Source organism: Martes martes (assembly GCF_963455335.1).
Source record: "Martes martes genome assembly, chromosome: 3".
Classification (NCBI taxonomy): domain Eukaryota; kingdom Metazoa; phylum Chordata; class Mammalia; order Carnivora; family Mustelidae; genus Martes; species Martes martes.
Genome location: NC_137890.1, coordinates 34,958,274 through 34,985,362, shown reverse-complemented (window position 1 = coordinate 34,985,362; position 27,089 = coordinate 34,958,274). Strand labels below are relative to the sequence as shown.

The window sequence follows — 27,089 nt, the reverse complement described above, 5'->3', positions numbered from 1 at the left end:
GAAGGCTAGTTCGCTTTGCAGTCACAGAGCAAAGGTGGGCCCAGCGCCATCCGAGTCCCACAGGCTCTTACCTACGGTAATGGCTACATCTGACACCTGCAGTTATCTCGCTCGCAAGGATGGCATTGCCTTCCTGAAGCTTCTCCTTCTAGTGCTTTCTTCCCTGATATGCTTGAAATATTGGAACACGAAGGCTGCAAAATCAAAGCCTTAGGTTGACTATCCCTCTCCCTATATATCTTCTATTTATCTACTCACACATACTGAGAGATTATTGTCTTAAAAAGTAAACCCATGTCTGAAGTATCTACTATCATTTATTCAAAATGCTACTTTCCCAGAATTATAAATAAAATGTAAAAACTGACAAATGACATTAAGCTGTCAGAAAACATGAAAAGAGCCACCGTTTAGAAAGTACTGTGTGCCTGAAGCTATAGTAAGCCCTTTATTAACAACTGTACTCCATCTACAGGATGTGTAGTGTGTGTATGTGTTTACACAAACATACGTACGCACACACTCTTCAAGAAGAGGATAATGAAATGGAAAAGGGACAAGGAACAGCCCAAGATTATGCAACTAATAAATGGGCCGTCAGAATTTATACTAGATTTGTCCAACTCCAAAGTTCACACTCATAACTACTCCACTTCAAGTAAACCAGAAGACAGACTCCTGAGTACAACATAGAAATGTGCAAGTACATAGAAATGTTTGGGACCTTAAGTGTTCAGAAACATTGAATTGATGAATTCACTTCAACCTCTAAGTCTGAAATGCCAAAATTCTGGCCATTATAGCACAGAGTGATTCCAAATATATAAAGGGTAAAGACAGGAAAATTAAGAAAATTAAAAAAGTCATTCTGACATAGTATAAAATAATAAATGTCTGTTTGATAGGGAGATGGATAAAAAATGAAGGAAGACAGGAAAAGTTGGAGGCTTGTCTGTTGGTAAGACACTGCCATGTATACATCTGATTTTTGGTGGATATGTATTTAACATTGATTTTTTTGTGTGAAATATGGTCTCTACCGTCGCTTCATCTACTTTAAAGTTAAAGACGCAAAACTAGAAATTTTCCAGATTGCTCATTTGAGAAAACTGAAAACAACATTTCACTTCCCTTACAGTCTCCCTTGACAGCCCTGACAATTACAGACTCTGAACTTATTAGCCCTCACTACCCACCCTACCCACGCAGCACACAGATCGGGACGCAATGCTATCTTATTATTATTACTGTTAACTACTCCATGAGTAAAATTTGTCTGCCAATGAGACTGTGATCCCTTGAATATAAAAAAGGAGATCGAATTTGCTAAACTCTTCACTAAGGTATTACAGGTAGATCTAATCTAAACCTTCTTAATCTAAAAAAAAAAAGTTAGTAACGACATTTAAATTTTTTCGTACTCTGAAGAGCAGCAGCCTTGAATAAGAATACGATTTCATTTTTTCCCCTTCTTTTATTTGCCTTAGTTTGTTGAGACTGGAATTTCATTCACAATCCCAAGAAAACTTTATTAACTGTCACCCTGGTCTTAATTAGTCAGTCAAAGAAGATAAAGGTAATAAGGGAAAAAATCTGGAAGGGTCACAATTTTTATGAAGCACATAAATAAGGAAGAAAAGTTAAAAGCAATGTTAATTATTGGTCAATAATTGAAAGAGTTTGATACTTCCATGACACTCTTCAAAGTTCATCATTAAACTTTTTAAAATTAAGCTATTTGGGATTTAGGATACGGGTCTTCATTTAGAAGCATACCGTTTTTGCCTCTCGGCTTCTCATTTGATTCGGTCAGTTTCGTATTATCTTCGACCTCACTGGCAGACTCCTGTAGTCTGGTCCTGAGCATGACTTCATTAGCCATGTTGCTCCTTGTTCATTCCCTCTTTATATTCTGTATTCTTTCTCACTGTTTGCCCTCCTTACACCTCTGTTCCACCCACACTCTTGGTGACAGATCGGGCAACTGTCACAACCTTTATTTTCCTTAATTTAATCATCGGTCCATGACTTTTTTTCCCTGCCTACTAAATAGAGATCCGGCCAAAACTTCCATTTGTGAGTAGATAGCGCCTTACTTACCCACGGGAAAGCAGCTAACCCAATTGCCTTTTTAAGTCGCCAGTCTAGGTCCAGTCTAAATTATCTCCGTCTGGTTTATCTTACCAATCATTTGAACACATTTTGTTGATTCTTCTCTAACAAACCTTGTTTTTCTTTCCAGAATTTTTTTCTCTTTTATTTGTCCTTCCCAAACATTGTTTTTAAACTATAAATGTTAGTTCCCTTACATAAACTGTCACTCTATCTTTTTAATGCTGACAAATTAGCTTTCCCTTAAAAATCAAAACATCTTTCTATCCCCAAACATTTCTGAACAGTCAGCATATTTATGGGAAAGAAGATGAGCTTCCAAGTCCTACATAGAAGATCAAATGCTGCTTCTACTACTTCTTAGCTATGGATCCTGGACCAAGTTACTAACTTGAGACTTGGATTCCTTATGTTAAAATGGGGCTCACTGCAGGCAGTGGAGAGGATTCTCATGAGAAGTGAATGACAGACAGGATATAGCATGACTCCTCATCCAGTGCCTCATATATGGATGGCCTTCAAAAAATGTGTCTCCTTATACTTTTTTACACCTTCCTGAGACACTCATTTGGCTTTCTGGCACACACAGACACTCACATATATAGTACAAAATGTTATTATGCACCAAATCTCAAAATAATTAACATACAGGTCTACCTCATGGGTTTGATTTAGTTTCAAAAACACACTTATGAACAAATAATTCTAGACAAAGTCAATAAAAATGTATTTAGATATCCAGTCCTAAGGGGGAAAAAGACTAACTTCTATTAAATACTCTTTCACTAAAATGAATGTGTTCAATGGCTCAAAATAAATATTTCCAAATCCTAATTCTGGGGTCTTAAAAATGGCGTATCTGTGATAGAAGTCCCTGAAAGGTACTGTGTTTGAAAACATTGTTTGATAATCATATTGATTTATTCTACCAAATAATAAAATTACATCATATGAACCAGTTCTTAGGATGTGAGAGTAGAATATATATATTTCTTCCATTGCATATTATGCACCATATATTTCTTATGACAGCATCGAACTGATTTGGAAGTTGAATAATCAAAATTCAGTGCATATTTGTAAAACTCTATCAAATAATAGTTATTTATTTTAATCTCCTTCACTTGTCCTGAATATTCTTTTCATGCATGAAATATTAGTAGCAATATATTTTAATTGGATCATTAAAATGTCTAAAACTTACACCACTTATTCTAAAAACTGGAAATTCTGTAATGAAGAATAAATTTGGCTGGCATATTTTCACTTTCTGAAGGACTTAAACCAAAAAAAGTATGTATCATTTCAAAAATTTGGGAGTCTCTAAAACGTCTCTGTGAAACAAGCTCACAAATATTTCCTTGATAAATGCTCACATTTTTAATTTTTTAAATATTTTTTTCAAATTCAAAACACTTCATTTTTCTTAAGAGACAAATCTAAATATTAGCCCAATTTTTCAATTAGGATGTCAAAAATTTTAGGAAAGTTCATTAATATTTTGGGGGATATAAGCAATGCTTTTAACCAGAGTATGAGCTTCTTAGAACTATAAAATAAAGGAAGTTACTATATTTCTGTGCAATCAAAATTAGGAAACAAAGTACATATTTAGAACATACCTGAGCCAGAAATTAATTTACATGATGAACACTCAAAGGGTGAAAGAGAGGGAAAGAAAAGGAGGAGGAAGGAGAGAGTCAGGAAGGGGAGAGAGAGAAAGAGAGCCCAAGAGTGAGACAGAGAGGTGAGAGAGAGAGAGAGAAAGGAAGGAAGGGAGGGAGGGAAAGAAAAAAAAGTAGGTGCACATACCACTTTTTAAAAACTTGAAATTCAAAGATGGGGTATAATCATATTTTTTACTTACTAAGGAGGGGCAGCACACAAACTTTCAAGCAGATATTGCTACATTAAAGCAATTTCAATGCTCTAATGAAAGGATATTTGCAATGGAAAGTTACTTGAATTTCACACGGTAGAGCTGTTAGTAGTAAGTAATTATACAACTGGATTTCCAGTGATGGAGTCCCATTGCTGTGCTTGTTCCCTTCCCAGTGGAAAATACCTTGTGAAGCAAAGAGTGGCTAAGGGATTCAAGAGGAGGAAAACACATACCATAAAATATAATTAAAAATTGTGGAGGCTGCATATGACAAGAATAACCATAAAAAACAGATACAAACCAGCTGGCTGTTAACAACTTCTGAGTTATAAAAATCTTAAACCTGCTGTAAAGCACTCAATTCGATTTACATAACCACAGAGCTGACATTCCTTTTAGGCTCCTCTGTTGGGGATTATTTTGACATGTTTTAAAGCAACATAAAAAGCAACTGTGAAAGGAAGACATGTATCATCTTACACAGGAATTCATTCCTGCCTTAAGACTGGACTCTCATACTTTCATCTGAACCTCTTTCCTTGAACTGGAAAATATCTTTAATGGACACTGGCTGTCTGATTTTACAGCATTATTTTTCGGATACTCGTATTTCTAATAACATCTATGCCTTCTCTGAGTGTGTTATGTATTTGAGGCGCCGGCTCAGTGGTATCCATCCAAGAACTAATATCCGTGGTCTATAAGAAGGGAATAATATTTTGGTCAACCATGACTGAAACAACTATAATTTCTTAGGAACCTAATGATGCAGACAGCATTCTACAAAACTAACATAGCTTGCTGTAGGGAATTAAAAATAAACAAAATAAAATAAAATCAATCGTACATTGAGTGAAGTTTTGATGTATAAGTACTGGCAGCCGAAATTGCCCAGAGCACAAAATGAGCTCTGCCGTTTGATAATTTGCTTGATTCACTATGTTGCTACATGCAGGGCATTTTATGCCTGACTTATATTTAGTCCAGTCACCTGCTTAATGTTAGAAGGGTTATAATTATATACAAGGGTTCTGAGCATATAGCATGTTAATACTTCAGATCTGACATAATATATGTATATTCGTTTGAGGTTTAAACATTAGAAATATTTTTAGTAATAATTTAGTCTACAGTTATAAATCACGAACTATTCTATTTCTACTAAAAATAAGGTAAGTTAATATTGGGGCATGAGAAAATAGTGGCCCCTTCAGTGAACACCATGGAAAGAGCTGAGGTGCCGAATTATGGTTTCCAGTTTTCACTCCGCCATTTCCTAGATCTTCTGACCCTGAACAGCAAACCTGAGGTCTGATTTCCTCCACTGTGAACTGGCATTTTGTTAGCTACCACTAAAAGCAGTTGGGAGTTCATATAGAATATAGGAATGCTTAAAAAAAAATAAGAACTCCAAATGAATCTTTAAAGTAATTTTCTATTTTCTGTGTGAGCCGCTTTTTGTTACATTGGAAGGCCTTAGCAGTCATAGTAACCCTCTTAGGTCTTTAGCTGGTGTGATTATTTAAAAACAGAAATTATCCTTAAGAAAAACAGGGAAAGCATATGAGTTTGGTATGGAAGAAATAATAATGGATTCAATTGTAGCCATTGACAGGTTTGTAATGACAACAGGAAATTCAAGTGCAAACATCCAATACCTAGTGATGGATATAAAATGGTTTGGAGAGAATTGTGGATAAGAGTGATGATAATAATGAAAAAGGACATAAGATCACTATTGAGTAGGATATAAACAGTGAAAAACATAGATTTAAACATCTCTCCATAAGGTTTTACTAATTGTTTATTATAAAGTATGACATACTTTTGCTACGTTGTTGTTATCTTGAGAAACTGTGAACTTAATCACTGGAAAATGTCTTAGCACATAGCAAAATTGACTTCCTAAGACCTTTTAAATTTAATGTATCAGGTGAATTAGACTGTTTTCATTCTTTTGTCACCCGGATCTGCCAAGGAATAAGTTTAAGTATCAGAAAAAAAGAATGAACATTACTTAAAATGTGCGTTGAAATGCTACAGCTATTTTTGCACAATAGAATGATTAATGAAATATTACTCAAGTAGACAATCATGTATAAAATTACTCAAATTAATATGTCTAACTATGACTTAATCAAATCTGTGTATTTCAGATTTCAAACAGCTAATTCAACAACTCTAGTGTTTGTACATAGTGTTGAAAAGGAATATAAATTTGCTCAACTTGCTAGACCGTATTTCCAAAATAAAATATCAAATGAAAAGTTTAGGAAAAATGACTCCCTGAAATTAAGTTTATTTTTATTCTGTCAACATACTGAATCTTAGTACTGATAATAATAATAATACTTAAATGTAAACAAAAATCCCTCTACAACACACCTGGGAAAGAGTTGTCAAGGCATTTAAATAAAGCATTTAAAGATATCGAAGTCAGGTAGTCCACACGGTTTTCCAATGAGCTAGTGTTTGGAACTTACTTCTTTCCCCCCATAAGCCTTTCTCTTTCACGAATGATAGTCATTTGTCCAGTCCTACCTCCGAGAACAATAGAGAATTAATCTGTTTCCTTGTTGAATATCCAAAGAGTGACCATGCTTCCCCTGAGCCCCATTGCTTCTCTAAATATCCTAATTTCCTCCAACCAATCTTAATAACTTCCAGATCTGATTACACAATTTGGACCAGTTGTTTTCTATCATGACTCCTTAAGACATAATAACCATAAATGGACACAATACTGTTGAAATGGTCTAGGCAAGTGAGGCTGCTGTTAAAACAGTGCAATATTTAGAACTCATTAGCACCCTCGTAATTTGTCAAATTTAAAAGGAACTGAAGTGAATCATCATATTGGTAACAGTACATTATGGTTTTATTTGCAAATGCAAAAAAAAAATACTTAGGTTAAAATTATCAAATGTAATTGCTGAAATATCCAGGTGGAATGGATTGGTGAATATGATGTTGTTGTTATTTTTAAATCATGATCAAATATAATAGCCTAAAATGGACACAGTGTTGCTGATAAACATGCAAGCCTGTTGCATAACTGATTTAGGAGACAGACTTAGAGGTCCGGTTAACAGTCTAGAGCAAGAAAAATCAGTGCCAAAACTTACTCATCTGTAAAATGGAAACCATAGTAACTACCCAAAGACATATTATAGGGATTAAATAAACTAATACATGTAAAAGGACTTGATAACTAAAAAATAGTAAATCCCAGTAGATGATAACAATTATTAATACTATAATGACCTGAAAATTATATACTCGTAAATCAGTCAATGATTGACTTGAATCTTCAGTCATATCACTATGAACAATGTAAACCCCATCTTTACTTTTTCACAAAAAAATGCTATCGAATTTATTTTTCACACACTTTTGTTATACAAATGAATTTTTGAGTCAAATCAAAGCCACTTCCCACAATGATGACAATGATCATCCTCTTAACCTCTGACTTTCTCCTCTTTTTTGGAAAACCTATAGGACTTTTGTGTAGCTCTTTTGGCAATTAGCACTTTGTACCTTCAATTTCAGTTTATTGAGTGGCAATAGCATTCATCTTTGTAACTCCTAAAATTCATGATAAATATGCGTTGAATATATTAATGACCATTTCTAAGTATACATTACAAAAATGACTTCTGATACAGTTATGTTTTATGATAACAGATATAACAGAAATTTACTTTAGATTAGCTGTGAGTGTAAAATACTATGACAATGTCTCCCTTATTTATTTAGGAATTAGCGATCTCTGTGAGTGTGTGTGTGTATGTAAACTCTCCAACTGAGAAAAGTAGATGGAAGATCTAAAATCAGAAACAGCAGAAACAATAATTCATGAACATTAATCAGTTATCTTTTGCTACTTTGTTTCTCTAATCAGATTTTAGCCTCTGCTAAACACAAGGTTTTATTAATAACCTTGACGTTTAACTCTTTTAAATAAAACTTAAGAACAAAAAGGGAGGGGCACTTGGGTGACTCAGTCAGTTGAGTGTCTGACTTTGACTCAGGTCTTGAGCTGGGGGTTCCTGGGATCGAGCCCCTCACTCTGCTTGTCCCTTTCCCTCTACCCCTTCCCTCCTCTCCCCACTTGGGCTCTCTCTTAAATAAATAAATAAAGTCTTTAAAAAGAGAAGGGGGAAAAGGAAGAGGAGAAAGCAAAAACTAGGTCAAGAGGCTAACAATGCAGGTTAGGGAGTCAGATTTGGGTTCATACAGAAAACATGGACAGATTAACGCAAAAGTTAAATGTCTCCAATCTGAGGGTTATTGGAAAAAGGATTCAAGTGTTAAAAACTAAATAATTAACACAAACTATTATGTCATTGAAATATAGGGAAATGTTGGCTCAGAAATTTAAGGGAATTGCCAATGTCATACATATATTTAGTGGTTAGGTTGATCAAGTACCCCTATGCCCTTAATTCAGAGCCCAGTTTTATAGATTCTGAACTATCAGATACTCAAATTCTACTGAGCTTTTAAATTTCTTATAGATAAGAAATAGAGAATCCAGAGACTTTAGTTGTTCATTTTTTTAAACCAACTCATCATTCACTTGTTAATACTTGACATGATTTGCATGGTCATCTCAAATAATATAGCCATGCAGATTTCCAAAGAGAGCAATATGGAAAGTTCATTAATACTCATATAATTTTTCAAATCTAAAAGGGATTTAAGTGAATTTCTTATTGGCAACAGTACATTGAGGTTTGATTCTCAGATGTAAAATCTTAGGTAGGTTGCAAGTACCAAATGCTATTGTTAAAAGTCTCCTGTGTGAAGTAGATTGGTGAATACACGTCAAAAAAAATCATGATCAAACCTGGCACTTTTGTTGACAGACTTTGTAGTGAGGTCGAAGGTGTAATTAGGCCAGAAAATTACTTTCTCACTACTAGAATTGTTCCCTTCAGGTCTTGAGTTATCAGTCCAGAAAATTTCATTAAACACTAAATTCACTTTAAGACAACTGTCAAAATTAAGCAGAGGTGAGTCAAGTCAAGGTCCTAATATTCAAATCTTTCATTCAGATTTTTAAGGCTTAGTGTAAAATAAAAAATTCTATAGTTTCATTTTCCTATGACGACTAAACTTTTTGTGAATTTCAGAAACAACTTTTCCCCTTTTTTACAGAATAGCAAAGTAAATGTAGAGTTGAAATGCTTAGTAGCCATAAATTACTGAAATGATTTCTATTCTTTGTTCACTGAGATCTTAATGTGAAATTGTAAAAATTCCTGTGTCCACAATTATTATGGATATAATGCAAAGAGGAAAAAGAAAGAATCAGAAACTAGGTTCTGAAGATTGATATGAAACTTCGAATGATACTAATGATGGAATTGTGAATTCATCATATTTGCTTTAAAATAATTCAGAGATGGTTACAGTGTATTTATAAACAACTGGTTTACCACATTTTGAAAAACAGTAAGACATAGGATACATTCTGGTACATGTTTAGTAGGCAGGTGAGCAAGGACTCAGTAGTAACAACAAAAAGGAAATACACGTGGGGTGCCTGGGTGGCTCAGCGGGTTAAAGCCTCTGCCTTCGGCTCAGGTCATGATCCCAGGGTCCTGGGATCGAGCCCCACATCAGGCGCTCTGCTCAGCAGGGAGCCTGCTTCCCCCTCTCTCTCTTTGCCTGCCTCTCTGCCTACTTGTGATCTCTCTCAAATAAAAATAATAAATAAAATCTTTTAAAAAAAAAGGAAATACATGTCACATGACATAGTGGAATTACACTTTTCAAAATGTTACAATAATAACTTGAGAATTAAATTAGTGAAATACAGCTTCAACAATTTTGCCAATTATATGAAAGAGTTTCATGTTTGATAAAATATAGGGAAAAGTATTTCTATAATTCTTGGAGTCAGCATCTACACTAAACTGCCCTTGGATGCCAACTGTTATATTACTTCAACAGGTGATTTATCATTTACACAAATAAGTAATAACACAGAGATTTACTATAAATAAAGAATAAGGCAAATGAAGACTCAAGAGAGTGAATGATTAATAAAAATTAAGAATTTTTTTTCAATTATTTAGGGTAAAATAGTATGCTTGATATTTTCAGGTAAACTATACTGTGCTTAAGTATTTATAAAGTTTAGAAATAACTTTAATAGCATAAACAACTTGCTAGCCAGTTAACATTACATTATTTAGCAAAGTTCAATGTCAAAAAAAAAAAAAGGATTAATAGGTTTTTCCACAAACACTTAATAAAGGGATAGCCAAGTTCTAATTATCGGTCATAATTACGTTTGAATTAAAATCCAAACATTGTGTCTTATGAAGCAATTAAGTTTGATCATGAGTTTTGAAATATAATTTTCAACATCACTCACTCTACCTTTTTGCTGCCTCCTAAACTAAGCTTGCAAATCATGGCACTGAACAACTCTTTAAAATATAACTATTTTTATTATATTTACTTACTAATTTTTTTTCTTGAGAGGGAGAGGGAGAAACAAGAGGCAGAGGGAGAAAGCGAGAAAATCTTAAATAGGCTCCATGCTCAGCGCGGACACAGGGCTTGAACTCACGACCCTGAGATCATGACCTGAGCCGAAATCCAGAATCAGAGCCTTACCCAACTGGCCCACCCAGGTGCCTGATAACTATTTTTTAGATAGTACTGAAGCTTGCACCCAGTATTAGTAGAGAAATTTCATCAAAAGCAATATTATAACATAAACTAGTAAGCAGAATGCTTACAAGATTTTGATTTATGTCCAATATGTTGGACATGAAAAAATATTGTGCTGTGCTGTGTTGTGAAAATGTTTTCAAATTAAGCATGTTAATGAAAGTTTGAAGTGTTCTGCAAAGATTTGAGTCTATCCCTAAAAAAAAAGTAACTTGGGGTGCCTGGGTGGCTCAGTAGGTTAAGCCTCTGCCTTCGGCTCAGGTCATGATCTCAGGGTCCTGGGATCGAGCCCCGCATCGGACTCTCTGCTCAGCAGGGAGCCTGCTTCCCCCTCTCTCTCTCTCCTTGCCTCTCTGCCTACTTGTGATCTCTGTCTGTCAAATAAATAAATAAAATCTTTAAAAAAAAAAGTAACTTTATTTCAATTCATCTTGTTTCAACTGTGTTCAAAATATAGGTGGTATCTGAAGAAATTATTGCATTCTCTGGAAATAGTATGGACAGAACAGTGAAAATAGGGTTTATAATTAATCCACCATTGAGTTCAAACCCCAAGTGAGCTCTTCTCTTCAATTTGAGCAAGTTATTTAAATTATGTGTGCCTTAGTTTATTTATATGGAAAATGGGATAAAGAATACTTCCTTCATAATTTGACAGGAGAAATAAATTACATATTTAGGAATTAGCAAAGTTCCTACCATGTAGTGGTTACTCAGTAAGTATTTGCATGCCTCCTTATTTTAACCAATTAACTATATTGATTTATTAAATTATTTTTAATTTAAAAATGTTTTGACCAGATACTGAGCTAGTAACTGAAGATAAAATAGTGAAAATTATAGACATATATATTGATTCTATGTATAAAAATAGTTGAAACTTCTCAGTAAAATGTATATGTATTTGAAAAGTTGGATTTGTTTCTTTCCATTGGGTAATATGCACAAAGTCTTATAGTAAATCTACATTTTAACTGCAATTATACCTATAAAAGAAACGTAACAAGAAGTACCATGTAGATAAATTCAAGCAACTATTTTGAAGCAAATTTCAAACATTTTTTCATATGCAAAAATAGTCTTTTTGTGTGCTTCTTACATCTGCAATATGGCAATGGGTCTTCCAAGCCACATGATTAAGATAAATTAGGTGGCGCCTGGGTGGTTCAGTGGGTTAAGCCCCTGCCTTCAGCTCAGATCATGATGTCTGGGTCCTGGGATGGAGCCCTGCATCGGGCCCTCCGCTCAGGAGGGCGTCTACTCCTCCCACTGCCTGCCTCTCTGCCTACTTGTGATCTCTCTCTCTCTGTCAAATAGATAAATAAAATCTTTTAAAAAAAAGCTAAATTAGAATAAGCTTTTAAAAATGTTTTCTAAAAAGTTAAGCTCTCTTTGAATGTATTCATAGGATTTCCAAATGTGTTACTTAACAAATGGATATTTCCCTTTAAGAAATCCATGCTAACTTATAGAGGAAATAAGAAATCGGTTGAAAATGTAATGATCAGTAATGAAAAGATGACATAAAAACACATCAAACTAGTGAAGAATTACACATGCTTATTAACATGGTGCTTTAGAAACAAAACTGAGACTAAGTAAAAAATGAAGCAGCTGCTAATGGCAAATTCTAGGTACAGTTTTTGTTTCAAATAGAGTGGTAATAAATATTTACTTGTAGAAGACTATAACTCAATATATAGAACACTATAACTCAAAATATTCAGTAATACTTTGTGAAGATACACTAAAGAAACAGCAGAGCAGCACACTTGATTCTTTACACTGCTAAGGTCTCACTTTAAACATCTCTGATTGTTACAGATAAAAGAAACATGGATAGATAATGGTAGTCCATGTCACATGTGTTTAATTATAATCCTGAAATTCAAGACATTAATGCCTAGGAACCCCAGAAGCAATAGATTTCCTTGAATTCAGGCCAAGAACAACAGCAGTCTAAGCAAAATTAGCTGGATGGACAGTTGACACATTCAAGGGAAAATGAATATTACTGTTGAGAATATCAGATAGTGCACTAATGCGAGGGATGATACTGACCACTTTTATGATCAATCTAGAAAATTTCAAAAGCAGCAGCCTGCTTGTTTCATTAAAATAACAATATTGGCATTTCGGGGAAGTTCATATTTCTAAGATGTTTACCTTCAATAGTCTCTTTCATTGGTACATACAGTATTTTATTATAGATGATTGATGTGAAGCTCACTGTAATTTCAAAAATTCATAGAATATTATTATGTCGTGAAATCCATGCCGAGAAAGCAATTGCCGTTATAAATCAAAAAGACAACTCATATGGACAGGTCATATGGTAACGGGTTCTCTTGGAATGGTATCCCTAAATGTAATTTATTCAATAAGTAACTTAAAGGTTATATTTGATGAGATGAATCTCATGCTCAAATAACTTCAAAATACCGTTATATTATAATCTTAAGAAATTAATTTTCTTGAAATTAGAGATATTTGCAGTTATATTCATCTGAATCAACATGATTCCATGCTATTCTTCTCAAAGTGCTCCCCTGAATATAATTCCCTTAGAAGGATTTCGTTAAGTGATAGAAGATAATAGATAATAAAGTGTTCTATAGTGTTCTCTATAGAGTACATTTATAAAGCCCATTTCCTGCTTTCATAGATGAATAAAGGTATCCAAATAGAAGAGGAGATTTTGAAAACCTTCACAATGCTACATTCTCACATTTAGAAAACAGTTTCCAACTAGATGTTTTAATAGAGAAAAGGACACCTCAAAAATTGACTTCTAGGGAATCATGAATTACTAAAGGATTAAACACTTCTTTTTAATATTGAATATTATACATGTTTAAAGAGAATATTGGTGATATAGCATCACATTTGTAAGTCTAACCCAAAATAGCAACTTATAATTTCAAAGCATTGTGGAAGAGACAAAGAGTTTTACACCCCTTTTAATCCTTAAAACCTCAACACTTTAAGTCATATCCTTATATCCCAGGAAGCAGAAGCAAATCATTAGAAAACACCTATTTAAAAAAGGAGTCTTTCGACATATCATTGCATGTCTTAAATGAAAACTAATGGGAATATGTTTGATAAAATGATATTCCATCAAAAAACTGACATAAAAGGCATTTCAGTGAATGAAATATCAATCATAAAATTCAATATACCATCATGATCAAAATGTAATCATTGACATAAGAGGATTTTACTGGGAGAAAATATCTTTATTTGAGCTAATTGGAAGACACAAAAACAATTTTTTTAAAAACAGGAAATGATTATAATCTGATGCCATAAATATGGGAAAGGGCCCATTATTCCCAGAACTTTTATGGTCGGAGAGATATATAACTGGTATGCCATTTAGAACAAGGCATAAGTCCTATTTTGAAAATCATCATTATAAAACTAAAAGCAGATGATACCTTGCTCTAAAGACTTTGCAAAGCATTTTGCGCTACATTAGGTTCTTCACAAAGTCCTATCAAGTAGGAGATATGGTGGACCTTATGATGTTTGGTTGATGGGTGATAAAGTAATTCAGAAGGCAGCTTGATGTAGGAAAATAGCCAGTAAACTGGAGTCAAAAGACTTGAACTGAAAACTAATTCTATCACATAATAGTAAAACTCTGAACAAGACTCTTACACTTTTTTTTTTCTCTTCTAAATTGACATCTAAGTTACCAATACCTGCCTTGTGATAATTGAACAAATGAGGCCAGGTAGTATTAGTCAAGGTCACACTGCTAACAAGTGCTAAAGAGAATGAAAGCCAGACTTTTCAGTTCTAGGTTAGGAGAAGCCACATCATGATACCATGTTGTTTTGAAAATACATGTCCTGTAAAAAGAATCAAAACCTACTCATTGTATTCCAACACCAACAAAGATAAAATTATTAAATCCATAGTGGTCCTCTCTAGGAATCAGGCTTCTGGCAGCTTTAGTTAAAAGTAAAACAGCACAAAGATCTTGAAAGAGTTTAGTCTACTGTGTATATATCCTTAGCCATATATCAACAAGTGAACATGATAAAAAGCTCTCACATTAATTATACTGACTACTTCCTTAATGAAGTGCAAAAGTGTTTGTGTAATCTGATTCAATTTATTGAATTAGGTTACAGTTTTATCATTTTGAAAACCAGCTTCATTGTTTACTTTACAGTATATGTCAATTCATTTCCAACAATTAAATAGCACAGCATACGGCTGTAATCAATTCAAGGCAATCTCCATTTTTAAGGTCTACTACCATTTGTAGCATGCATATTTCTGAAAGAAAATATCACAGTTTAAATATATAACTGTAGCAAAGACATTTCATATCCATAAAGCTTATTCTGCTCACAGATGAAAATTTATAAAAAGAAGTCATTGTCATTAAGTCCCAAAAAGTAAACATGTAATAAGGAATTTTAGGGTTCTCTATGGAGTACATTTATATGAATTTGAATAATTTGCCAAACAGATTTTTTTAAGCTGAAGCTCTACATTTTTTAAAGTTATCACTTTTTTCTCAAATCCAGTGCTGCTGATATGAGCATAGAAAGTCAGCAATAAGGGGCACCTGGGTGGCTCAGTCAGTTAAGACACTAACTCTTGATTTTGCCTCAGGTCATGATCTCAGAGTTCTGAGATCGAGCCTCGTGTCAGTCTCTGTGCTGGGTGTAGAGCCTATTTAAGATTCTCTCTCCCTCTCCCTCTGCTCTCCCCGCTACCACCACCACTTGTCTGTGCATTTTCTCTCTCTCTAAAAAACCAACCAACCAACCAAGTCGGTGTAGTAATAACACCTGGATCAGCCAGTTCAATTACAATAATAATACTTCATCTTTCTCTAACTTCATTTTCAGAATGTTACTATAAACTGTATCATTTGACATTCATGGCAATTCAAGGAGAAAAGTAATTTTGATATTATAAAAACATTCTATCAATGAAGGAATGAAGAATCAAAACATTTGACTTAATTATTACATATTTAAAAAGTAGTGTGGTTGGAGGGTGCCTGGGTGACTCAGTGGGTTAAGCCTCTGTCTTCGGCTTGGGTCATGATCTCAGGGTCCTGGGATCGAGTCCCGCATCGGGCTCTCTGCTCAGCAGGGAGCCTGCTCCCCCCCCTCAGCCTGCCTCTCTGCCTACTTGTGATCTCTCTCTCTCTCTGTGAAATAAATAAATAAAATCTTAAAAAAAAAAAAAAAAGTAGTGTGGTTGGAAGATTCCTATGATTTTTAAGAACTGACTCCTCCCCTGGGGACTTTACTTTTTAAACTGGAAAGTCAAATCAAAGTAATTTATGGTAAAGGTCAAAGTCTTTCATTTAAATCCCTTTAAGAGTTCATGTCTTTCTACTATCATTTGTGATGATCTATACTGGTTAAAATAATACCATTTTTTTTTTTTTAACTTCTGGTTCCAATACTACTATGGCAATAGGATTGCCATCTCAAAAGTAGTTTTTTAAAAAACAATTTTTAAAACAAAGTATATAAAAATATAGACCCAGAAGGATAGATATCTTTTAACTAGAAAGACTCCATATCAAGTTTGGAAGAATAATTCAAAGTAAAATGATATAGAATCATGAAATTTTATAATTAGAAGGGAATGAGACAGTGTTACTCGATCTACCTCCCTCCAACACAAAATCACCTTCAAATTTCCCTGACAGTGATTATTAAGTTAGAAAATGGATGGCTGAGGTCAGGGAGGGAGATAATTTCTTTTTTTTAACTATTACTCTTTTGTACCATGAACACTATGGCCTATAAAAATTAATTAAATATAAAAACTATGGCTAACAACTTTTCATCCTTCTTTCTGCTTGAACTCTTCTGTCAGTAGGGAAAGTTAAGGTTTCATGAGTAATAGGCTCTACTCTTAGGTAGTTCTCCACGTAGCAAGGCTCTTTCGTACGGAAGCCAATGCTGACCTCTCTGTAATTACTGTCCATCCGTTAGATTTCTGTCTTTAAAAGAGCACCGTGTGAATCTACTCTATCATCCACTTTCAGACTCTCCCTAAGTCTGCTTGAGACTAAACATCACCAACATTTCCAAATCCCTAGCATCTAGACTATTCTCATAACGCTCGCCAGTTTGTCAAGATCCTATTAAAAATTGTGGTGTCATGACTGAACATAATATCCCAGATGTCATCCGAAGGGTTGAGTAAAACAGTCTTGTTGTTTCCCTCTCCCTGGACTTTATATTTCTATTCAGTTAAGCTTAGGTTTATACTGGTGCTTTCAGAAGTTTTATCACAATGTTGGTTTATATGATTACATAACCAAATAAAATCCTTAGGTGCTTATCAACCAGAATGTTTTCAGATCAGATCTTAGGTTCATTCATGACCAGAGCAATGAATGTTTTAGGAAACTGAATGCAAGGCTTTATTAATACTGCTGTCTTGCTGACATTTGTCAAGTTCTCTTGAAATGTTTGATCCTGTCAGTACTTTCAGTAAGCAAGTCTACTTCTTTACAAAGAAGAGTATGAAGTTGTAAAACTTACCCCAAAATGCAAGCAGAAAATATCTCAAAAGTCCAACATGATATGGTTAAGTTCTAAATAACAAACCAGGAACGCATCATTAAGGGAAGGAGTTGAAGCTTTGAAGTTAGCCTCAGAAAGGAAAGTCTATCAAAGACAGAGCAGGAGACTGCACAAATAATTGTTTATCTTGCTTTACTTGACTTCGTTCTACAGCATCTTTCGGAATATTCAAAGTATACCTATAGCAGAATTGGTTGTTTTTCCTTAACGAACAATATTTTTATGTCTTCCTTCTCTTGGTTAGGGAGGGAACCAGGATAGTAACAGCACCTCCTACTGGGCAAGAAATCACAGCGAACAACAAATGACGTGTCATACATGTAACAAAGGGATTAGAACACTGTCTGAGAATCTCACATTAAATGGAGAGTCCACAAAGCCCCAACTAATCCACACACCTTCCACTATCATAATCAAAAGTTGACTCAAATTTCATTTGCTCTATTTAATATAAGTAAACTTCTCTTCTGTCAAAGGAGGCATCATATTACTAAAAAAGAAGCAAATAATGGCTTGCAATTAGTCAGTTAAGGATATTAGTAACTTCATTGCTTCAAATCGACTGAGAGAGACGTGTAAGTAGATTATAACTCATACTATGGCCCAGAGTAGGCATTAGGAACACAGAACTCAACAGAAACTTGGAAGAGAAGCAAATTAGGGAAGAAAGGGCTATAATTTTCTTCTAGATAAAGTAGATGGGAGGCCTGTCCAGAAGTCTAATAATATGTGGTTACTTAATTAAATCTAAAGATAACAAATCTTTGCTCTAAAAGCTTAGAAAAAAAGACATTTATGAATTTCTATTATGCAACTAATAGACCAGGGGCATATTGTGATTGGACTGAGATGCTTGATTCTAATGCATATTACAAATTTAATAAAGTAAATATATTTATCATGTAGTTCCTCGTACCAAAGTTGTATGTACATTTAAATTATGAGCTATGTCTTATTCATATATGTATTAAATTAATTCTATATCAAGATACTGTGGGCACAATGAGGATGCCAATCCTTAAGAACAGTATCATACAGTATATAATATGCAGGAATTTTAAAGACTAATGAGTACTGTGTTGCCATTTTATTCCCATAAATATTGCTTCTCTAGAGTATCAATCTGGAGTTTCAAATTTCATCAAGTGTCGATGATAATACTTAAATGTAGCCATCATAACCTATAAACAAACAAATAAAAGCCTCCCATTGACTTAGTACACCTCCTTTAGGCTCTATTCTCTGAGTCTTTAATCTGGAGCCTAACCATGCTTCATAGGATTTTTAAACTGCATTATATAACAACACTGTTTAAATTTGTAATTTGGAAGCATAATAATTCCTCTCAGAAATCCTTTACTAAACATATATTAGCCATATTCTCTGAACAAATATTTATTTTCAATATCTGCTCTGCGTCAAGTGCTATTCTACATGCTGGGATACCACAGTGAACCAAAATCACAAAATCTCCCAAATGCGTATAACATCACACTTCAGCCTCTCAGAGTATCTCACTCAGTGACTTGTTCAATGTGGTAAGCTAATATGACCCCCAAATTATGCCCATATTCTAATGTAGGGAACCCACAAATGCCGCTTCATATGGAAAAAGGTTCTGCAGACGTGATTATGTTAAGGACCTTGAGATGAGACTGTCTGCCTGGATTTTCTAATGAGCTCTAAATATGATCACAAATATCCTTAGAAGAGAGGCAGAATTTTAGATGCCTGTGCCTGCGCACGCGCACACACATAAACACGCACACCAAGGAAAAGGCAGAAATTAGAGTGAGGGAACTACAATCCAGGAAGAAATGCTGGCAGTTACTAGAAGCTGAGAGTCAAGGAACGAAGGATCCCCAAGAGCCTCCAGAAGCAGTGTGGTCTTGCTGACTCCTTGATTTGGCTGCCTGATACCAATTTTGGACTTCTCCAGAATTATGAGAGAATAAATTTTATTTCTTTAAGTCACCCAGGAATGGGATAATTTGTTACAGCAGCCACAGGTAACTAACACAGTATCCAAGAGAAGTTTGAAAACTAAGTAAGTTATATGTTACATCCAGTGTTTAAGCTGTCCTTTCAAAAGGAAAAAGCAAAAGGGAGATATTTTCTTTTTCCCTTCAAGAAAAACGTAAAGGGAGCATGCATTAAATACGTAAGTTAAAAGCACTACCCTCAAAATGTCTAGTGATTAAACTTCACAAATGTTCCCCACATATAGATGTATGAAAATGCATGCATGCACATACTACATAACATTAATGGTTTAAATCATTTATATCATATTTACTCTTTGAGTAAAGCATTCAGTAGATCGTTATGTTTAATTTATTAGTGCAATCAATCCACTCGTGGCTATTTCACTTGTGCATTTTTCAGTTATCCTTACTTGTGAGTCTCCCAAGGAATACAATGCATTTGTTTTAATAAACTTCTCAACATACAAGGCACATTTCCACACTATGAGTTTTCTCCCCAGAAGTGGAAATGTTTAATTCATTTAAAATGTTACAAATGCTGATATCTCAAAAAGAGGTAGTTCAAATGTTGTTGCCGGCTAGTTAGTAGCATTTAGCCAGAAAAATAAAAATACATAAACTTTGAATATACTCCTTTGAATTATAAATACACATAAGGATATTTTCCTATCAACTTTTTGTTCTTTAAGAAAAGAATGTTTCAATGGGATTAACTCTGGATTAACATTGTCCTGGTCTAGTATTTCTCCCAAAATGATAAATTGTGCTTAGAAGTTCTTACCTTTTAAGCATAATGCATGTGTATTTACAATTGCCTTCTTTAGCTTGAATGCATATTGGTTATGTGCTTACAAGGTCACAGTGAGAAAAAAGATATGTTCAAGAATCAAAACTATAAATTGTTCGTTCAATTTGCATATATTTAAATTATTTTTTTCCTAAGTCAAATGTAGATATTTGGGGCTCACCAAGTTACTTCTTAATACTTACATAATATTGCATTTCAAAACTAGTTTGCATTCTGCCCTAAAGATAAAAACAGGAAGTTGGCCAAATACACTAGCCAAATTGCATTCCTGGCACAAGAGGGGAATATTTAGAATTCCTAAATAACTCTTCCCTTAATTGTAAAATACACATAATTCTATAAAAAGTATGAATGTTATTGGAAGTCTGTTGCTAGGATAAATTTATTCCAAACTGGTATTTGTTATCAAAAATGATTTATGACATGTACTCAGTCCAAATAAATGTAGAGAGCACTACAGGAGGCATTGCGTTGTGAGACTCTACAAAGAGCCTTCTTTCTTTCATTAACTTCCACTTTTCGTTGCCATGGCATCCTGTGACAACCATAAATTTTGGAAATTATCACCATCTGCCCACGCCCCCTTCTAAGGTTACACACAAGCCCACTCAAGCAGCCAAAATAACAAATAAAAACTTAATAAGCAATCTTAAAGTTGTTCTTTTAATTATAGATACCTAAGTACATAATATTAGGGCTGGGAATATACTTTAAAAAAAATAACAACATAAAGATAGTCGGTTTTTGTTGTTGTTTTTTCCCTAAGAAAACAGATGCTTCCAGGAAAGATCATCATTTAATTCCAATGTTCAATTGTTGAAAAGAAAACATGATGACTAAGAATAAATTGATAGATTTTTATAAATTTGTCAAAATTAATAAATTTTCTTTTTCACAGGACCAATTTTGGCAACGTCAAAGGTAAATTTGCATTGTTTATACATTTCAAATGGTAATACTGGGAGTCCAAAAGCACAGGGCAATCTTCACGGGTAGGTTACAGTTTAAATCTTAGAAAGGATTTGAGATTTTAGAGGCAGGGGTTGTTTCTTTTCTTTCCTTGTTTTCTTGAGGATTAAATGCTTGTTTGTTTGTTTTACTAGTTTTAGAAACATGATTTCCAAGCTTTTTAAAGATACTGATCTACCTATAGACTCTTGGAAATAAATTTTTAAAATTCCAAATGCACAGGTTAAAAACATGGTAGAAACATCATCAAACTAGTTGGCTTAATACCAACAATACTGATATGTAAATTCTTCATCACATTAAAAAAAAAAAAAAACTAACACACTTTACATTCCCCATCTTAGGAAGAAAAAAAAAGTGTGTGTGTGTGTGAGTGTGTGAGTATGTTTCTAAGTCACAAATATAGAAAAGAAAGTAGCAAGTAAAAAACAAGTCCTGGGAGATAAAATTCTATATATTCACAGTGGATTATATTCCTTGAATACACTAAGTTCTCCTTGGAAGAAAAGTGTTACACTCTTTTAAGAACTATAAGATTTCTTTAAGACCATTAGATTTCCAGTTAATGTTTCAAGTGAGTAAATAATCCAAGGGATGGAGATATTAGTCTGCGTTCAACTAAAATCTAAACTTCTCCATCTAGAAAAATTCTCTGCAGAAAGAGCAATCACACTGAATGTATTATATTAAGATAACACCATTCATGTGCAACAGTTAAATTCCTGGCAGATACAAATCTTTTGACAATCTCTGAAAGTTGAAAGTAAGTGAAATGTACATGGAACTTAAGAAACAAAACAGATGAACATAGAAGAAAGGGAAAAAAGAGAGCGAGAGAGGGAGAGAGGGAGGGAGTCAAACCATAAGAGACTTTTAACTATAGAGAACAAACTGAGGGCTTGTGGGAGGTGGATGGGACGATGGGCTACAGGCGTGATGGGTATTAACGGGGGCACTTGTGATGAGCACTGGCTGTTATATGTCCGTGTTGAACAAATTCTACTCCTGAAACTAGTATTACACTATATGTAAACTAACTAAAATTTAAATAAAAACTTGAAACAAATGAAAAAGAAAGTAAGTGAAATAGTAATAAGTAAAGTCATGCTCCGCATGTCTTAAAGTCATTCACTGGGCTCTATAGAGCACTGAGCTGTTCAAAACCTACTTTTCAATCCATTTTGCTCTTGTGATGAGCCTCTATTTCCTCATCTTTTTCTAGAACATGACTCTTTAAGGTCTATATCAATTTAATGCTTAATAAGCTTGAAGAAATTCTGGTTTCTGGGTTCACAACATACTAGGAAGAACAAAAGTAAACAAACAAACAAAAATATGTCTGAGAACAGGACAGCAATTGAAATACATAAAATTGATCCTACTTCAAAAATGAATGTTCCTAATAATGAGTCAAGTTTAAATTATCTTTGGTGTCTCTGTTCACGAAGCCAGGGAAGTATGTAATATATTTCAGAAAGAGGTCTACCGAAAATAACTTAATATTTTGATTTTCAGTTTTGGCATATTATCATCAGTTATTTAGAAATTTTACTTATCCCGAGGTTACTCTTTGGTGTTAAATATGTGAGGTATTGCTATACTTAGACTGTGATAAAATCATCCTATTTCTTCATTACTTTTGTAATGAACTATTTATTTTTTCCCCTTGAAATACTAAATGTTGGCAGACAATTTGGAACTAGATCTTCCCTATCTTAATATGAATACAATCTAAAATACTTTCACCCATAAGATACTTGCAACACAAACTTTTCAAATACAGAATAATGATTATTAAAATGATTTTTTTATCCCCATAACACAGTTCATTGAGAAGTTAATTAAGTCAACAATTCTTTCTTCTAGCACACCTGAGTCTTTCAAGCATAAAACATGAACAGTTAAGATTTTAGTTACATCTAGCCTATGTGGTACCAAAAAAATCGCCAAATTTTCAGATCAGGAAATTTTATCTAATTAAATAAAACCAGTTAAATTTAACAAAGCACTGTCAATTTCTTTTCTGAATCTCAAATTTGGAATTAGAATTTCAGCCAGTAGGACTCAATCACTTGAGGAACATGACTAATTAAACAAATGGAAATGATGATATTCGTTCTGTAATTGGGTCATTTTCAACTATTGATTTCATTTTTCTATGTCTCGATTTTTCATCCGAAAAATTAGCATAAAAATACAACACTCCATGGCACTTAAAATTATTCGCTGTTAAGTATATGCTGTGGTACCTCACTGGAAAAAATTAAATATGTAAAATGAAGAAATAGTTCCAAATTCAACTCAGCAGATGTTTGATAAAGGTCCACAAAGGTGAAAGAACCATTTAGATGTTCTCACAAAAATAAAGGTGAATTAAAATAGTCATACTTTCAAAGAGCTCTCTACAAATATGAACTATGAAATCAGGTTATCCATGATAGTATCACAGCATAGAGAAAGAAAAATGTTACAAAATAAAAAGAAAACTCTGATATGGGAATTCAGAGAAAAGAGGAAGACTCTCTCCCCATCTTGCCAGCTTATCCTTCCTGTATTAGTTTGTGTTAATGGTGATTGTGTTTATATGTATATCTCCTCAATAAACTCCTGTGATGATAAGAATGAATAAAAATAAAATCATGACCATTATTACTTTAATTTGCTCATTGGTCTGAATGAAACACGGAAAGTGGGCAAACATGTGTAAGTAAATTAAAGCCTCAATGAACACATCCAAGTGGTAGAACCAAATGAATTATTTTCATATCTAGTGCATTATTAAAGTTGTTTATGATATGGAACTTATGCAGTCAGGACTATTCTTTCTTTTCTTGAATGTTTTTAAAATTCCGGAAATGAACATCTTTCAGAGGTTTCTAATGGAAATGTAGTCACACTATAGTTTGAAAAAATAGATATTTTATTGACATAGTTAGTCTTGTTTGGATGCGTTTCAATTTATTTCAGAATTCTTATGAACGAAAACATAAATTTAGAACACAGAGACCTGGATTTGAATAACCACTAACAGTTATAAGCTAATTGACCCTGGGAGAGTCACTTGATTCTCTCCCAGCTTCGACTACTTACCAGGAAAATACGGATAATAATTTGTTGTTTGAAATTAGTGAGAGGATTGGGGAACCTGGGTGGCTCAGTGGGTTAAAGCCTCTGCTTTCGGCTCAGGTCATGATCCCAGGGTCCTGGGATCGAGTCCCACATCGGGCTCTCTGCTCGGCAGAGAGCCTGCTTCCTCCTCTCTCTCTGCCTGCCTCTCTGCCTACTTGTGATCTCTGTCTGTCAAATAAATAAATAAAATCTTAAAAAAAAAAAAAATAAATTATGAAATTAGTGAGAGGATTAAGTAGAATCACTCCTAGCACGGTGCTCAATTTAGCTTCTTTCACTTTATTTTAAATAAAGAAATGATGATAACCACAATGCAATTTTGCAAGAAATTCTCATCAGCAACACGATATTAGCGTGCACAAAACACAATTGATGAGTATAAATATCTATGTAAACATACATATACACATATAAGAACTATGGCATCGGCTGACTTTTAATGTTTTTGTCATAAATGGGTAGGATTCTTACCTGTTGGTGGGATTATCCCAGGAGACATGAGGCCAGGGACAGAATGTGGCATGATATGAGAGTTCTCTGGAGAGGTGACACTTTGAGTCCTCTTAGGAGGCCTTCCAGGTCTAGAACTGAAACAAACAAACAAAAAATTTTTACAATTAAGCTGTTGTCTTACACATCATTTCAAAGTTGTTTCAAGTGGTAACATGGACTGTAAATAAATTTGTTTCAAGGACGGTTGCTTTTGCAGTTAGATGTAATAGACTTCCATCACTAATTAGATTACATGCTGAATTCATTTTCCTCATTGAAGATCAGCCACTCCTGATGCATAATTCATAGCCTGCACCTCGTTACCTGCTTCTTCATATTAATATCTATACACAGTTTGAATTGCCTCGTTTGCATATGCTAAAGTTCTGCATGCAGCCTTCAGCACGAAAATTATGCACTAACTTGTAATAATTATTACAGTCAGCCTGCTATTGATTTATGAGACTTTTAAAAACCAAATATGTGTAGTACTTGTAATGAATGATATTTTAAGGTTCTTCAGGAAATTAAAAGGCAATGGCTGCCTAAGGAAATGTTCTGCTTGTTTGATTTAATACTACAGTTAGCTGGGAGGTGGAATGAAAGAGTGATTCAGACCTATAGCACATTTTTCGATGATATGTTTTATTACTTCGCACTGCTAGCCTGATATCTAGATGATAAATGACAATACATATCTAATGTGTGAAAAGGTCTTGCAATTTCTTTATTTTTTGTCATTTAAAAGATAAGTCAAGTTATCATTTAACCCTATTCTATTTAAATGAACAGCCCCACTAGGTTGCTTTACTTTTAATACCCTAAAATAAATTGGAAAGGCTTAGGATTATTTGCAGGACATCACTGAGCAACTGCCAGTATAACATCTTATATCATATCTGCCTTTAGGATAAATAAAAATACATCATGTTTGTGTTTTAGCGGTACTAGTCCTTTACATACTTATTGCATGAAATTAACTTTTAAAATTTTAAAAGCACAAGGTGAAAAGGAGGTAAGGGTTTACTATTTTGCATGAGAATAACATGAAGAACATAATTTCAGCAATTCTTGAAACAAACACACTTAGCATTATGTTTTTCCTTTCTGCGCCTGTATCATGAATACGCTTTTATAAAATGCTTTACCATCATATGGCCAGTATGTGCCTAGACATCTCAGAACCACCAGAAAGAGCCTTCCTAAGTTCATATTTCCATGTTAGCCTCAACTGAGATCCTTTGTCTCATCAGAAGAGTCAAAGATCTTGCCTTTATTATTTAGTGAAAGAAATATATGCGATCATTTAACAATTATTAAGCACTTGCTGTTTTCAAAGCAGTACACTGTGATTTGAATCACAATGTCCACTGTGATTAATTTGGGAGAATGGGTTCTTTAGCTTTCAGGAGTTTATGCTCTTGCCTAAGGGGGACAATCTGGTGCATAAATAACTATGGCATACACCAGAATGTGCTAAGTGTCATAAGAAAGTTGCACGCTGAATACTAATTGGAGGTTAAGCTGGATGATGATACTTCCATGTTGAGGAAAGCAAGATAAGATTTCATGGCAGTAGAAGCATTAGAAGAGAATTCTGCAGGAAGAGTTAGGCAGCTATGGAGAGGAAAAGGATGGAAGAAAAGTGCACTCCAGTGAGACTATGAGAGATGAATGGAAACATGACAATGTATGAATGTGCAGGATTATCTCCAGTGAGCCAAAACAGGTCAAGGAAGATGAGGAACAAACCGGATAATACCAAATTTACTGCCTGGGTCAGAATCCTGAAGGGCTTTGAACCAAAAGCAAGGAAACTGTGAGTTTGTTTTGCTATTCCCTAAGGACATTCTCCCTCATAGTATAGTAACTGTCTGGCTACTTATTCTTATCTGTTATTATCATTCTTTATCTTCAGCTGTTTCTTTAACTTTGGTTACTTGCCTAGGGTTAATCAACAGCCCTCTGATAATCGTCATTCTTCCTGAGTAATCCTGCTACTGACATCCCTGAGATGCTGAGGAATAATGGCTAAATGTGTATCTACAATCTAGGTCTTCCTCCTGGGATTCAGACAGATTAATGCCCGTCTACCGGAAATCTCTGCTTAGATGTTCTTTGATAATCTAAGACTCAGCTTGTCCAAATCTGAATTCAGCATCTCCCCCCATTAAAAACTCTCTCTCTTTCCCTGGTTCAGCAAAATGGAACCTAACTGACTAAGCCAAAAATCCAGGACTCAGCTGTGTCTCTCCTGCCAGCCTTATACACTCAAATATCATCTCAATGAAGATGTCTCTCTGATCCATTCTCCTTTCTCTATCCCTGCTTCTATCTTCCAAGTCAATCCCTCATTTCTTACCTGACCTACTATTACAGTCTTCTAAGACCTACCAACATGCCTACGGAGTCCATATATAGCCTATAAAGCCTAGAGTCCAGAGACA

At 34.3% G+C, this 27,089-nt stretch overlaps 1 protein-coding gene across 2 annotated transcripts in view; it reads right to left on the bottom strand.

Annotated features, from left to right (window-relative positions):
- DACH1 (dachshund family transcription factor 1) overlaps positions 1–27,089 on the bottom strand; it is a gene marked incomplete at both ends in the record, with an annotated part of 421,017 nt that overhangs the window by 214,151 nt on the left and 179,777 nt on the right. For both annotated transcript variants that reach the window (XM_080798598.1, XM_080798597.1), the window contains one exon: positions 24,622–24,737. In XM_080798598.1, coding sequence (XP_080654724.1) covers positions 24,622–24,737 — 116 coding nt within the window. The remainder of the gene's footprint in view (positions 1–24,621; positions 24,738–27,089) is intronic.